Genomic DNA, 16,476 nt, shown 5'->3' with positions numbered 1-16,476 from the left:
CACTCGAAACTCCCGTCCGCGCAGTAGGTTTTTCTTTTAGGTTATTCCTTCGGGTTCTTTATTTCGAAATCTGCTGCTGGCTCGAAGTCCCATTCTTGTTGCATTCCCCTCATGTAGTTTTCCGTTTTTATATAACTAACTCCCGCTATCTTTGACTGGCAGTCCGAAATTGACTTTCTTTCCGCTCACTTACTTTTCGTATATTAACCCCCGAAAACGAATCCGCCCAATTTCGATCTACCGCTGAAATCCCTATTTATGCCCCCCCCCCCCCCCCCCCCCATATATACTATAAACTTGTTCGAGGTCTCTTAAACCGCAACAGTTAGCTTTCAACGAAACAAGGAGACATTATCTTGGGGGATAGGGGCGAGCGCGTCGCGAACAATGCACAATTCAGCCAAATTAAAGAAAATTTCGTGGTTTATCAACAGTTAGCTTGACAAACATAAATATGATTTTTAAAGTAATGAATCTGCAACATCCACAGTCATGATTACCAGAATCTGAAATCAAAAATTAAATTTCTTATATATCCGTGATCCAGTACGTTCTATGAATCGACAGCCCCCTTATCTTCATGAACGTTACGTCGGAGAGTCCTGGGCACGTACGTAGACGAAAGACATTGCGCGCAAACTTGCGTCGACTTTTATATTTTTCGTTCTTTCATTTCCAAGCACATGAAATAGTTGTGCAGCGTGTGAAGTAAACATATATCGGATGATGATTATACTTTCGGCAAGAGGTACAGCATGCTTCTTGATATCCGGTCAGTTTGGTCGTCTGCCAACGCCAAAAACACGAAGTACTAAATATATATCCTCTATTGCTAACATACCTTTTGATAAAAAAAAAAAATCTTACTCAATAGCTTTACGGACCATCAGCGCTCTGGATTTGCTATTTTGAATTTGCTAATCGTTCCCAAAACATGTCACTCGTCGTATACCGTACTAATATTCCATCATGAAAAACCACCATCGCCTCTGAAACTCATCCGGTTTGAAACTAGCTTCGCTCATGTATGTCTATTTATTTTCGAGAAAGATGTTCAATTGCAAATCAAAATATCGATGGATGTGCAGTTTGCCATACCCCCCTCCCAATGTTTTTCACTTCTCCTGCGTGACGTCATGAGTTTTCCCGTCATCTGATTGGTCGCTCTGACGTCACAACATCAAACATGGAGTCGAGCACTTTGTATCGAAAAAATACATAAAATTTCGTCGAGTTACTACGGCCGCCGTGGAGAATGGAGGCTCCTTTACAACTTTCCTCATGTTAGTGACTGTTATATCCTACCGTTAGTGGTAGTCAAAGGGCCTTTACGTTGCGTGGTGGTGTGTTCGGTTGGATTGGAGGACGATAGCTTGGCTTGGATTGAAGTTGAACGCGAAGCTCCGCGCTTCAACTTTCGTAACTGGCATAGGATCGAAAACACAAGACTGTCGCTGATTCATTTGTGTCTTCAAAGCGAGTGTATCTACACAGGTATACGGTTTTGTTGCTGCTGGAGTTTGGTTTATTGAGAAATACACAGATCCTTGGCATTACTCAAATCAGACTAGCGTCAAGGAACGTAAAAAAGCTGCTGGAAATATCTGCGGTTGTTTTCGTGTTGCTTGCCAGTATTACACTTCCAGTACCGTTGCATTGTTCTGTCTACAACTTGGATTACGGCTTCGAACCCGTCATTTTATCAGTAAATTTGGGCGTTTTAATTTCTACGTTTTTCATGATTTTAAGTTTTAGATTCTTGCGAAAGAGCCTGTCACTGTTCATTACAGCTAAACACATGAAGAATTGATGAACATAGCTTAAATATTACATATGCAAGCAGGACAAAGGACATATTCCAAAGAAAATAGTAGAGGAAACAAAGTACAAGACGGCTTCGGGGTAAACTGATTTATCCTCAAGAATCACCGAGAATTCCTAGCGTGTTCGAGGCGATCAAAGCTTCCATTCGAAGTCTTTTAGTGGTGTAGTTTTCTGTTGTTGATTCAAATTTCTCGAGTCTTTGTTGTGCTGGAACAAGTCGCCAAAGTAACCCAAGATTTTCTTTCAAAATATTACTGGAGCCAACAAGAGCAACATGACTTCTCGAAAGAGCAACATCTCACTCCTGTGAAGGCATGCTCGGTCCAAATACCTGGGTGTATTTTCGACGTATGTGAGAGGTCCGGCAGCGTTTCGCGCAACAAGAACTACTAATTCTAAAAATTGCCCGACCATTATGGCCGGACGAATCAAGAAAAATTCTAAGATTCAATTTATGTGTTGCATTACGGGAAAATCATGGGGTCTTCATGCTAGTTACTGTTCAAAACTACCTAGTATTACGCTTGAGATTTAAGTGATGTTTCTTGATAACAAAATGGCCCAAACAGAACTAATTTCTCATTCAACAGGAGCATTTACAAGCTTCAAATCAAATCGAGTTCACAAAACTCAATGTAAAATCCAAATAGATACGAACGTCCTGCGATGCCTAACGCAAACATTGTCCGATACTTATAAACGCTGTGGATTGAAAATCGCTGAAAATGGAGCGGAGAATAATCATGTTTCGAATAACAACAGCAAAAACGAACAAACTGGACACAGTAATAATGAAGGTGATTACAAGGTGGTCTTACACGAAGAACTTTGTTCCGCTACATCAAGGTATGAAGTTCTCGAATTCCTTGGTCGTGGGACATTTGGACAAGTCGTAAAATGCTGGAAGAAGGGGACTAATGAATTAGTCGCCATCAAAATTCTCAAGGATCACCCGTCCTATGCGAGACAGGGGCAAATCGAGATTAGTATCTTAGCTAAACTGAGCGCGGAGAATTCCGAAGCCTACAACTTTGTTCGAGCGATTGAATGCTTTCAACATAAGAATCACACTTGTTTAGTGTTTGAAATGCTACAGCAGAACCTTTACGATTATTTGAAGCAGTCTAAATTTAATCCACTGCCGCTGAAGCACATACGACCAATTGTACAACAAGTATTAGTGGCATTATCGAAACTACGCACGCTTGGTCTTATACACGCAGACCTAAAACCCGAGAACATTATGTTAGTGGACCCAGACAAGCAACCCTTTCGTGTGAAAGTGATCGACTTTGGCTCCGCGACTCATGTATCTAAAGTTGTGTGTTCCACGTATCTTCAAAGTCGATACTACAGGTTTGTATGCAACAAATTTATTCCTTTGTGTCGTCCCTTTTGTAGTTACTTTGAATGGGTTTTATACACCATAATTCACTATTGACTTTTGAGGGTCATCAATGTGCTGTGGGTTTTATGCTTAGAAAGATTTTTCTTATGTTCCTCAATAACTAGAATCTAAAGGGTATTTTGCCTGTTTTGCCTATAGATACAAGTTTGCCTAAAGGTATAAGCTTACTGTATTTTACTAAAGTGTTTCCTCTATCATCATGTGTTTGCCTCTTATTACTTGAATCACAAGTCTTTTGTCCTTAGCTTAGGGATTTTTGCAATTTATTATTGTTCTGTTTTTATAAACTCCAAGAGAGAAAAGATAGAGTGAAGGGGGGGGGGATGATAAAGGGGGGGAGGGCTGGGGTTATAGGACAGTGATTGCCTTAGGCCTTTAGGGCATTTTAAATATCAAATGTTCAGAAATCACAAACATGTAACACAAGATGGTAGATTTCAAAGAAGATAATTTTAGTTGTAGTTTAAGTCAGAGCAATGTTTTTAGATCTTGCTTGTTGTTTTTGCTTTCTAGGGCCCCAGAAGTTATTCTTGGCCTGCCATTTTGTGAGTCGATAGATATGTGGTCACTGGGCTGTGTGATAGCAGAGTTGTTTCTTGGCTGGCCTTTATACCCTGGCTCCTCAGAGTTTGATCAGGTATTGCATAAAACTCTCCCTCCATCTGCTCTGTTAGAAAATATTTTATCTATCTATATTATGATATTATATTTCTTTAAAAAATGAAAGATTATGGATATTGCACAATTTTTTTTATTTCTATGGAAAAATAATTCTAAAATCCCAGTAATGAAGTCTGATAGAATGCATGTTTTTAACTTTTCTAGCCACTCATTGTTGTTTAGGGCATTTATTTACTAGTTTTCCCTTAGGCTCTTTCTTTTTAGAAATACTCAGGAGCTGTTAGGTATAATGAAGATCAGGCTACTTTCTCTCTCTATCAAAGGGAAAATTAATATTGCCTTTTCAGCTGTTTCCTGCCTGGTGACGAAAAAAAGGGAATCACCTATCTTAATACCCTCTAACTGTTGGTAAAAAGAATTTATGTTACTTAAGAAAATGACTTCCCCTTGCGAACATTCATATGAAACTTAGTTGGTGTATGGTTTGAAAAATATATTTTTTTGCCATGCATTTCTTACATGACACAAGCTGTGTAAATAAATGTAGATATGTGAAATGAATAAATTATCAAATGGTATCTTTTAGAAATACTTACAGACAACACAAAGATTTTGATCTTATATAGCTTATTTTTCAAATATATCCCAAATTCTACCCTATTGCTATTACAGTGTTCCTACAAGTTGTCATTTAAAGACATTTCTCTCAAGTTTATATTGCCTCAAAAAATAGAAGAAAATTATTTTATTATCTTATATCTTATATCTTATAGGGCTAAAATTCCTTTTTATTCCAGATTCGCTACATAATTCAAACTCAAGGTTTGCCCTATGACCATTTGCTAAATAACGCAACCAAGACAAGTCGATTCTTCAAGAAAGCTATTAATACCCACACAGGCGTGCTGGAGTGGAAACTAAAGGTAATCTCATGCGTGACCCTTACTGAACTCTGGGTTTAGTATTTAGCATTTCATAATATTTTGGCTAAGCCTTTTTCAGTCAAACCTGGTAATTGACTGTTATTTTACCAAATGAATAGCTTTGATGAAATGTTAAATTCAATATCATATTTTTTGCTGCTAGAAAAAAGTTCCACATTAAGGTGTTTCTATGTACTGAAAAAATAATAATTTCTTTTTTTTATACAGAATGCAAATGAGCATGAAAGGGAAACAAAAATCCCTTCAAAAGAGGCAAGGAAATACATCTTTAATAGCCTGGATGATATTGCTCAAGTCAATTTGTCAAGCAGTCTCACTGGGAACGAGAGGATAGCTGAGAAGATAGATAGGTAAATTAATTATCCAGCCATTCATAAACTGACAAGCTTCTTCCTACATGAATTAGTTATCTTTATCTTTTTTGAATTTACAGATACGTGTTTCATTGACTTTCTGTAGAATTTTGATACTTATTTTGATATATAAGTATAAATGTTGAAAAAGAAGAGTTGTGTTACTACATGTACAGTACGATGATCCTGTGGTTATCATTGCTTACAATTAATATCATTTTATCCTTCAGATATGAATTTGTATCATTGCTTAAGCGCATGCTGACAATAGACCAAGAGAAGAGAATCACCCCTGAGGAAGCTCTCAGTCACCAGTTCGTTACCTTGTCCCACCTTGTCGACTTTGCACACTCCAATGTGTAAGTAGATAACTGAGAAGGGTTCCCAAACACATGTCCATGCACACTCTAAAATTGACACATGAGATTTCTGTGTTCTTTGTTGTGAAGCTATTTTAGTCTGTTCTTCATTATTGGCATTGCTGTTTACCACAGGTTCAAGTCTTCTGTTAAGAATATGGAGATCTGCTGTCGTAACCGAGTTCTACATGAACCTGTTTCCTATGGAGGTCCTGTTGTTGGATTTCAGCAGACAAGTGGTGCATCATATTTGCCCATGGGGATAAATAGTCATGAGACCATGATGCCGCAAGAGTCACTAGGTTTGGTACAGAGAACAGACCCTTACATGGCTCGTGTAAATGTCTCTTTGCCTCCACTACAACCAGTGGTAAGTTTTATTTTTGATGATTTGATTATTGTTAGAGGTGCCTCACATACCGTACCTAAACATTTATTTGGATGTACATTCCTGATACTAAAGTATATTTACCTCTATGCTTATTTTGTGTTCAAGTGCTACTTAATGTGATGCATGCTGCCATGGCCATCTTGATAGTTTTGTGAAGTAGGCAATAATGATGCTAGAAATTTTGACCCAAACTTTTTAGTCAACCGACATGGCAAAGAAGTGCTTCAGCACATATCAGAAAATGATTGAATCTCACTAGTTGTACATTCATGACAATTAAAACAGTAAATTTTGTGTGCTTATTGGACACCATATTTAATACTCTTTCTTGGTGGCCAATGCATAACAACACAAAAGGATAATCAGTATACTGTATATCATGAGTTTTTACTGTATTTAGCAATGTTATAAATGTTGTTATTATCTACAGCCCACTGTACAACCCAGAGCAGATTTCCTGCCATCGCACTGCAGTGCCCAAAGAGCAATTATCTGTCCAGACAGCATGTCCCCCCAGAAGCACATGTTCCCAGCTGCACAGCAACAGCCTGTAAGCTATTATCCCTTGTGACTATTTCCGACCACTGGATGACCGATTGAATTGGCTACTAAACATCAAATTATATCAATATGTGATTTATTTTTTAGACCATGCCAGTTGTTGTGTCAATGGGTCTCCCCTCAATCACTGTGCAGCCAAACACTCTCTATGCTAAAGTCCCTGTAAGTTGAAATCAATATTCAATCTCTGCATGTTTATCAAGAGTTTCTAAATGCTGTTATTTGTCTCTCCAGAGTGCTCCAATAACGACATGGCCACCAAAGAGATTTGGCTCAGACCCAACATTATCTGTAAGTTAATATCTCTAGCTCTAGTCTCGTAATTCCTTATACTACGATTATGACACCAATATGAATCAAGATTTGCCTTTTTCCTCCTAGGGCCTGCATCCTCATTGGCCAGGAGCTATCGGCATCGGCTCTGTTCAGCCGATCATGACATCAGCAGATTCAATACAAACTATGGAAAACCCAAGGTATGTCCACCAAAACCATAATTCATATGGTGGCCATATGTTTATAAGTTTGATGTAATAATGTTTCCCTTGTGTTTTCCAATAAGCCGTCCAATGAATCCTCCTCCTATTGGCGCATGGCGTGGCTCAGATGACAATGGCTACATATCAGCGGAGCCCAGCCCTGCATTATACCACCTGGTTAGTATTATATTTTGCCATTTGGCTAGTATTATATTATACCACTTTATTTAGTATTATATTGTACCATTTGGTTAGTATTATATTGTACCAGTTTATTTAGTATTATATTACATATATGTTATTTAACAGCTGGGAGGTTCGTATCTTGAAATACCGTGACCGAGGTCTTGAAAATACTGACCGAGACCGAAGGCCGACCCTTAGCTGGTAAATAACATATTTTTTTTCCTCAATAGAATTTCCAACGTTGTTTACCTTACGGGCTTACGCTTGCACGAGGCGAGGTTTTGCTTCTGACTTTTGTCGATGTTCGAGAAAATTTTGTTTGCTCATGATCATTCAATAAACTCCATTTTGTATTTCCACACAACGCTTTAAATCCTCCAGAGATACAGAACCTCCAAAATAGACATTCGCTGAGTTTTGACCAACAATTTTGTAAAATAATTTAGTCCTGATCGATATGTCGTTCTCAACTCGAATTGATCGTAAAATTGTCTTCTTTCGCTGTAAATCCTCCACAGACGATAAGATATATTCACTAAGGAACTTCTCTTGAATGTGGATACATTAAGCTGGTTATGCAGGTAAATTCCTAGAGTGATTTGTCGTTTTTCTTCGTATGAAGAGACGATTTGCTGCCTTCTTTTTATCCCAAAAAAACTTTCAGCAAACTTGAAATTGTCATGCGTGTTGCAAAATCATTATGGCGGGAAATTGTTAAGACACATGGAGTTTGAAGCCAATTTTCCGTAAAGTCAATGATTCTAGATAAAATGACTAATAAAATGCCATTTAAGTGTGAAGATCTATAACATCGGGATTAAAAATCCAGTTTTTGATGGGCATTTTACAAATCAACTAACCATTTTGAGCTTTGGAGGTGAGAGGTACAGTATCGCGGTGTCAGGATCATAGGATACCGGACCTCACGAGAGCCAATCAGAGCGTACGATTTAATGGATGCCGGACCCGGAAAAAAATAAACCACTTTATTTAGTGTTATGTTATACCATTTGGTTAGTATTATATATTATACCACTTGGTTAGTATTATATTATACCATTTGGTTAATATTATTTTATACCATTTGGTTAGTATTATATTATACCACTTGGTTAGTATTATATTATACCACTTGGTTAGTATTATATTATACCACTTGGTTAGTATTATATTATACCATTTGGTTAGTAGTATTATATTATACCACTTGGTTAGTATTATATTATACTACTTGGCTAGTATTATATTATAATATTTGGTTAGTATTATATTATACCATTTGGTTAGTAATATATTATACCACTTTGTTAGTATTATATTATACCATTTGGTTAGTATTATATTATATCACTTGGTTAGTATTATATTATACCATTTGGTTAGTATTATATTATACCACTTGGTTAGTATTATATTATACCACTTGGTTAGTATTATATTATACCACTTGGCTAGTATTATATTATAATATTTGGTTAGTATTATATTATACCATTTGGCTAGTACTTATATTTGGAAACTAGTTGATGTAAGGTAGGAGATATTGTGTCGTTTGATTTTTCAATCAGTCTCATTATTTTTTGCATGATTTTTATTTCAATAATAACACGCCCCATATTCCCCATAGTATAAGAGATCTAAAATAGCCCTCCCTCCGGGTAAAACGGTTCAATAAGAGACAGCCCTCTTGGTAAAACGGTTCTACGAAGTGGCTGTGTAAGTCATGTAGTGACCAGCGGTGTTGCTTTTTGTCTCCCAGGAAAGGGATGGCTATGACCGTCGTCACGGTCGAGGGCATGGGCAGGAGCCCTACAGGCCCGCGGGCTCAGTTGTGTTTTCCTTGATGCCAATCATGCAACAACAGCCTGCCGTCCCACCCCCGGTGTGGAACGGACCAAGCATTCCTACCAGCAGTCTATTTCCATGGCAACTCCAGCCAGCTCTACAGAATGCTGGTCACCATGGTCACGGTGTGGGGCCACATCGGACCTTGCGCAGGACGGTGTCTTCACCGTGCCGCAAGAGGTTCAATGATAGAGGACACTATTTTGACATGGTGACCGGCAGTCCTGGCGCGTCCTACCAACATGAGATGCCGTGCACGCTCGTCGGTCCAATCAAGCGGACGTCGTCTCCGATAGAGATCCCGGATAGCCCGTCCTCATTGAGCGTTATCTCCATATCTAGCTCGAGCGACGAGATGGAGCCGAACTCTCTAGAGGAGAATCAGCACATGGCTGACAATCCGCCTATTGATGAGGACGAGGAGGGAGACCCGAATGACCAGAGCTTGCGGAGCCTCGAAGACGAAGCAGCAGAGAGCCGCGGACATGATGAGCGCTTTGATGGCTTCGCCGAAGACGAGGAGGAAGCGGACGAGGAATGCCTCGTAACTTCTTCATTTTCCGTCGGGAGTGCAAGCCCGGCTCAGAATGGGTTCGGAAGTATATCGGAAGCGTTCGGGAGGCTTTCGGGTTATGATAACGATGAAGTTAACGGCGTGAGCTCGACCACGAATAATGGGATTTCGACGATGGATGAGCACACGGGGATGATGAGCTACCAGCCGGAGCAGCGAATCACTAGGCGTAGACAAAGTAACATGCAGGTGTACAGCTCAGACACGGAGAGCGCCGACGAGAAGGGCGATGCGAGCGAGGAGATGAGCGGGCTAAGAGACGGTGGGTTACAGACATCCATGGCAGAACATATGCACCATCAAAACCACTACAAGACATCGAATGGAGAGCATCTCTCGCGCTACGAGCACGACACACCCAACAGGAGCCCGACTAAATCGCGGCCCAACTCACTAGGGCTATTCAGTCGGCTGACCCAGGCTCTATCCACGCCTGGTGGATCTTATATCTCGCCCAACGTGCAGTACGCTCCTTCTCAGACCGTGCTGATATCAGGCTCAGATCAGCGTTGTTGCGATGTGTACCAAGAGCCCCTGTTTTTACTGCCCCCAGGACACGGCCAAATTCTACCCCAGCCCATGTACTCGGGGGTACCCGCCGTGAGGCCCCCAATGCCTTACACGTACGTCACGTCCACGACTACCGGCGCCGCCACAGGGTTCCCGACACCCGGCGCTTATGTCAGCCCTAGGTTCCAAACCCCCGCCATGCTGGGACCATTAAAGACGTATAATGTGATGCCGAATGCCGGTCCATACGGTCAGTATGTAATCAACAGCAGTCCCTCAAGGCCTAGGATGTATTATCAGTGAGTATAGCTATGTAGAAATACCGCGTGCGCTGATAGTAGTCCCTCAAGGCCTAGGATGTATTATCAGTGAGTATAGCTATGTAGAAATACCGCGTGCACTGATAGCAGTCTATCAAGGCCTAGGATGTATTATCAGTGAGTATAGCTATGTAGAAATACCGCGTGCACTGATAGCAGTCTATCAAGGCCTAGGATGTATTATCAGTGAGTATAGCTATGTAGAAATACCGCGTTCGCTTATGATAGCGGTATTAACGAAGGGATTTGTTTTCATGTATTTCGCGGAGAAAATCACAGACTCGATTTGCAAACGTCTATGAATTTCTCCGCTTTTTATAACTTTGGGTCTATAGAGGAATCGTATGTCTCATCCGGGAATCTTAGAGCTCATCCGGGAATCTTAGAGCTCATCCGGGAATCTTAGAGCTCATCTTAGGGTTTATCCGGTATTTTTAGGGTTCTTCCGGGAACCTCAGGGGTCAATCGGTAATTTTAGGATACATCCGGGGATGTCAGGGATAATCCGGGGACCTTAGGGATTAGCCGGGAACCTCGGGGCTCATCCAGTTATTTTAGGATTTATCCGGGGATTTTGGGGCTCATTCAGGAACATTACGAGTTAGCCGGGAACCTCGAGCTCAGAAAGTGGCTTCATGAGAGTAAGCCATTGAGCTTTTGATCGCTTTTGACTGCCGAGCCGAGAAAGGCTTGGAGATGTAGTACTGACAGATTTTTAAATCAGTTTCTGCTTTAGAAACGTTATTAAATTTATACAGTTTTCCATAGCAGCGTTACCATTGGCTCATTGCCACGATTGTCCTTAGAGCTATGGCCTTAGCAGATATCACGTGATCGTTACACGGACGTCTTTTTATAAGTGAATTTTCATTATTAAATTGTAAAGGTTGTAGACAACTTCAAAGGGATGATCCAGCAATGGCGTTTTTTGTAATCAGGGAGCTATAGTTTTAAACATAAAATCATAAATTATTATATTATCATCACATATAAGAAGAATAATGGTGGGTGTGGTATGGTTTTGGTCGTCTCCCATTTGAATTTGACAGTGTTAGAAAAGGGGCACCGGCTGCTAAGGGCGAGCCAAAAAGTGGCTTTGTTAACCACGCTTCGGCAAGAATTGTTGGACAGGTTTTATGTCCGACTGGGTAATTATAACAATCTTATAAAAATTTAACTTATTTCTATTTGCTTATCTTGGGCCAGACGAGCTATACTCATCGTCTGTGGCCGGATTCATGTTTAGACGATATCGATATCGAACTATTGAAAACATTACTTTAATTCTTCTACGTTATTTTAATTGTCGCTGTGATGTGTTTGAGGTTTATAATTGTGTGGAATTGTCCAGTTATAGTGCGGCATGAGTTTTCTCATGTAACACTTTTTATTGAGGCTGATCAGATTATATGAACGCCTTATATTTAAGTCATTTTCGAGGAGACTTAAACTTGTTGTTTGTTTTAGTGCAATGTTCACTGCCTCGTTTAGACGCAGGTTGTGGTTAAGTGTTTTATGAATTTGTGCTTCGTTCAAATTTAGCTGCAAATATATTTGAGTATGATTTTGGCATTTGTTGGATGCCTCTCAAAGGTTTTGAGGTGTATTAATCGTTTCAATCCGCGTGAACTAGGCATGTGATGAAGTTTAAAGAGACTCAGGCGGCCCCTCTTTCCTTATTGTTTACCTTCGCATTTTTACAGATACAATTACAAAATAACCATCCTAAAATAGCTTAATCTCTGGCTTAACAAAATTAATTCCGAAGTGATTTTAATGGCTTTTTTCTCTATAGCTTCTAGGTTAACAAAATAGCGGCCAAATAGCGTCAAAGTCCCTTTAACCGTGTTATCATATCAACCTTAAATGTATCAGGTGAATTTGTAGTCCATGAAAGGGTGTGCCTAGTTTGCGCACACCCGGTTGGATTAAGATTATTGTAGAGTTACATATTTAGAGTGTCTTACGGGTGTTTTCATAATACGGGTATAGCGCACAGTTATAATAATATCACGAATTTGACACCAAATAATGTTTTTCTTCTTTATTAGGTATCATATGTTTGTCATTACAGATATTCATGAATGTATTTGCTTCTTAAGATAACTTTTGATCATGGTGCTAGTACTCGGGGTCTATTTTATTTAATATTATCTAATTTATCTTTAGGAGCAAGCTTACAAAGGTATATTTTATAATGCTTAGGGCAGGTTGTGATTTGGGCGTAGATGAGTGATCAATTTGTAAATAAAATTTGATGTAAATCCCAAGCTATATGGGCTTGTTAATAAACGCATTCTTACGTCCTGGACGCTTTGTTTGATTGTACTGGAACTAGTCTTGCGTTTTTCAGCACTGTCGGTTTTGGGTTTTCGTTTTGAATTTGCCACCCAAAAGGGTCACGTGATCTCTTAGCGCAAGTCCCTATTCTTAATAAAAACACGAAACTCACTGAGCGATGTTTATGATAACGGACCACAGCGCTCTCATATATTTTGTGGAGTGAGGTAGGGGTGACCGAATTTTACGAAACTTCACAGAGGTAATTAAAATGATCACTTCTCGCCGCTTGGTGAGTTTCGTGTGTTTTTATTAAGAATATCTCACAAAACCACTTACTGTGTGCTTGGGCTCCCTGTGCTGGGATGTCCTCTGGGGCGCAAAGAAAGAGTCCTAGCTTCTTCCCAGAGAGCATTGCGCACCAGCAAAAACGCTCGTGCTTACCATAACCCCTTGTGAGCATACCTCGTAAATTCCTCTGCTCTTCTCTGTGCTAGCGACTTGGAACGGTTGTGGATAGCAACCTCGACATCAATAAAGTAAAATCGCTCAATGAAAAATATTTTTTGCGAGGGGCAGAGGGGCGCTTGCCCCCACTTTTACGATTATTTATAGAACAAAAAAGGTAGAGCCAACCGCCCGAGGATCGAACCCCCTCAGATCAGATGAAACGAGAAAAAAAATAGACCATACTTCCAGACATGCGCTGAAACGCATTATGACAGCTAAAGCATTACGGCTAGGCTGGAGATTTCGGCCCCAGCACCGCTATCTAGCGAACTGTACAATACAAAGGAACCTAAGGTACCCGCGCATTAATGGCGAGGCAATAACCAGGATCCCAGGCCTGTCTTAAACGGTTACGCCACGCACAGCTCGCTGAGATGTACACTGAAAAATATTGGGGTCTTTTTCACGCTTTCGTCTCTTGGGAATTAGTGTGTTGCTATTGCAGTGTGGTAATTTTGTTATCACCTAGTTATAATATATTGCCGCCTTTAGCATTTTGTTCTGCTTTGCTTTGTCGCGCACGTGCATATGATATCTTTCGTGGTGCCGCCTTCAGTCTTTTGTTCTCCTGGGCCGGGTTCCTCGAAAGCAGGTTAACGCTAACCCAGAGATAAATAAGGTTGTTATCCAATCAAATGTCTCGATAACCATATTTATCCGTGGATAAGCGCTAACCTGCTTTCGAGGAACCGGGCCCTCAAAGACAAAAAAGGTAAGCTGAACTATGTTGAAATGTGTGATCTAAAAAAAGTTCGTGTGCTTATTTAGGCAAAAAGTGGAATATTTAGGTGTTTATATTTTTACGCCGTCGGGGGCGTTGGGAGGGCATCGAAGTGAGTTGTGGAGCCACTATAATAGAAAACACAACGAATAAATACAAAAAGCCCAAATAGTCGTGTTCCTGAAGCAGAAGAATGAATACAATACACCAAAAACTGGTTTTCGTCTTTAATAAGACTTCCTCAGGGCAGTCTGCAGCCCGAATACCAGTTTTTGGTGTATTGAAAACACAACCAATATAGATAGATATTAGTGAAATGAAAAACACAAGGGCCTTTCTATTTTGAATGCATAGGGGAAAGAAAGAAATGCCTTTCAATAATAATACCTTTGGAAAATAATATCTCGCTTTACATGAATTTCTTTCGGATTAGACCGAGGTATATTTTGTATAAGTCGCCGAAAATAAAAGAATTGAATTTTTTTGTAACCACACCCCCACCTCCCCGGCCACTTCCACCCACCCACCCCCCCCCCCCCCCCCCCCTCTAAAAAAATGTAAAATTGGGACCATTCCGCCGCCAAAATGAGTTGATGGGTTGAGCTAAAAATTATGCCTTTGTATATTATTTCTAAAATACAGTTCTAAAAAAACGTCCTACTTGAAGATGATAATATGTACCGCACACGTCTTGATAAGTGTACTACTCGCGTGCGATAGTATCGAGCGAGGCATATCCTGTTTTTTGGAGGAGGATGGAGGATGTTGGGAGAAATGATCAAAAATATGAAATTTATGAACTGGAGGCAACTTAGTTATTTTAATCAGATAAACCTGTAAAAAACTACACAGACACCGGATATGCGTTTTCGTATTGCTTTTATATTTTTATATAAAAAAACAGAGACACAACAATCACGAACAAAGAGCTGGGTATATTTTATAATCAAATTATTCTTACACAATGAGATTCGTGACCAGAATGTTGAGTTTGTCACGTTTGAATAACTCAAGTGTTGAAGAAGCTCAGAATGTCAGATAAAAATTCTTGCAGTCACGTCATCTCGAGAGAAATGACAAAGAGTGCGTAGCCAGAACTAGGTACTTGAAAGGAAACGCAATTGAACTGAAGTCAGACTACATTCTCCGTTCGACATTTCGGGTAAAGTTTTTTTTTCAGGAATTTATTTATTCATCCAATTCTCACGGGGAAATATTTACGAAATCGTGAAAACCAAGCCCTCCATCATATTATACTCGACTAAAAATACAATTGTATTTTTAGAAATACAACTGTGAACGCTACGAGCAATACAAACGTGAACGAGGCAAACGCAATGCGCACTACAAATGTAAACGCAAACGCAATGCGCATTACAAATGTGAACGGGCAAACGTAATGAGCAATACAAATGTGAACGGGCAAACGCAATGAGCAATACAACCGTAAACGAGGCAAACGCAATGCGCACTACAAATGTAAACGCAAACGCAATGCGCATTACAAATGTGAACGAGGCAAACGCAATGCGCACTACAAATGTGAACGGGCAAACGCAATGCGCACTACAAATGTGAATGGGGAATACGCATTAACAATACCAATCTTGTTCTTAAGTGCCGACTTACCTTTGTGCCAGCAGCAAGGTGCAAGACTCTATCAAATCTTGTACATAACTTTCTAAACACCATCTCTTTTTATTATTTTATATATAATATCAGGCCCGTACCAAGGATTTTTCTTGGGGGGGGGGGGGGGGGGGGTGAAAACAGAAAAAGTGGAACTAATTTTTCTAGGGGAGGGGGGGGAGAGTGAGTTTTCTGATAAAAATCTGACCACCCCCGAAAGAACAAAAAGGGATTTTTTTATGCCTTTGCAGTATCTTCAAGGGCCATTTATTGTCGGGTTTGGCTACAAATAAAGTCTGACTTATGGATTAATGACATACCAGAGCGATCTAGCTTATGCTTTATAGTTTTATCTAATATATAGATTTAGGCAATGCCTAAAGGCGGAGCTACAAACGACCAAATCTTTGCTTATTTTCGCTTTATGGTTTAAAGAAATATTAAATATTATTATTTCTGTTTTTGATGACTTCAACGATTTCACAGATCACGCGACCAACATGTTATACCCCCTTTCCCCGCCATCTACATGACACATAACAATTTTAGTTGTAATACAATTTTTCAGCGATGATATCACGTGAATGATGTCACGTGACCATCTCACTGCAACCCACTTGAAACATACATCACACCTACCGAGTTTTGTTGTCACACGATATTTCTTTAATGAAATATCAATATTTTTATTTGATGACATCAACATATTTTTGCTTCTAGTGATGTCATTGATGACGTCACAATCACGTGACCATATTGGTGCACCCCCTTCACACATACCAAGATTGGTTGTTATATGATGTTTTGTTTATGAGATATGGATAGTTTTGTTCTTAATGAAATCGGAATAGTTTTGCTTTTAGTGGCGTCCCCGATGACGTCATAAATCACGTGACCATATTTTTGGACCCCCCTTGACTTAAACATGACACCTGCCAATTTTGGCACAATGTTTCTTTCA

General features: G+C 39.8%; 1 protein-coding gene across 1 annotated transcript; it reads left to right on the top strand.

The window, feature by feature from the left end:
• The first annotated feature begins 1,172 nt into the window (after positions 1-1,172).
• Positions 1,173-12,682, top strand: LOC5521361 (homeodomain-interacting protein kinase 2). The gene is made up of 12 exons (XM_001641251.3): positions 1,173-3,180; positions 3,746-3,869; positions 4,651-4,776; positions 5,005-5,147; positions 5,381-5,509; positions 5,645-5,879; positions 6,331-6,450; positions 6,549-6,623; positions 6,696-6,752; positions 6,843-6,937; positions 7,024-7,117; positions 8,886-12,682. The coding sequence occupies exons 1-12, from the start codon at positions 2,363-2,365 to the stop codon at positions 10,356-10,358; spliced, it is 3,489 nt and encodes a 1,162-aa protein (XP_001641301.3). The 5' UTR covers positions 1,173-2,362; the 3' UTR covers positions 10,359-12,682.
• The last annotated feature ends 3,794 nt before the right edge of the window (positions 12,683-16,476 follow it).

Source organism: Nematostella vectensis, chromosome 6 (assembly GCF_932526225.1).
Source record: "Nematostella vectensis chromosome 6, jaNemVect1.1, whole genome shotgun sequence".
Classification (NCBI taxonomy): domain Eukaryota; kingdom Metazoa; phylum Cnidaria; class Anthozoa; order Actiniaria; family Edwardsiidae; genus Nematostella; species Nematostella vectensis.
The sequence above is the reverse complement of the archived record's forward strand: the minus strand, read 5'-3'. Positions and strand labels throughout refer to the sequence as shown.

Coding starts and splice junctions, on each gene's coding strand:
- LOC5521361 (XM_001641251.3), top strand. CDS start 2,363: ATGTTTCTTGATAACAAAATGGCCCAAACAGAACTAATTTCTCATTCA. Junction 4,777..5,004: donor TGCTGGAGTGGAAACTAAAG/GTAATCTCATGC, acceptor TTTTTTATACAG/AATGCAAATGAGCATGAAAG. Junction 6,451..6,548: donor CAGCTGCACAGCAACAGCCT/GTAAGCTATTAT, acceptor TTTATTTTTTAG/ACCATGCCAGTTGTTGTGTC.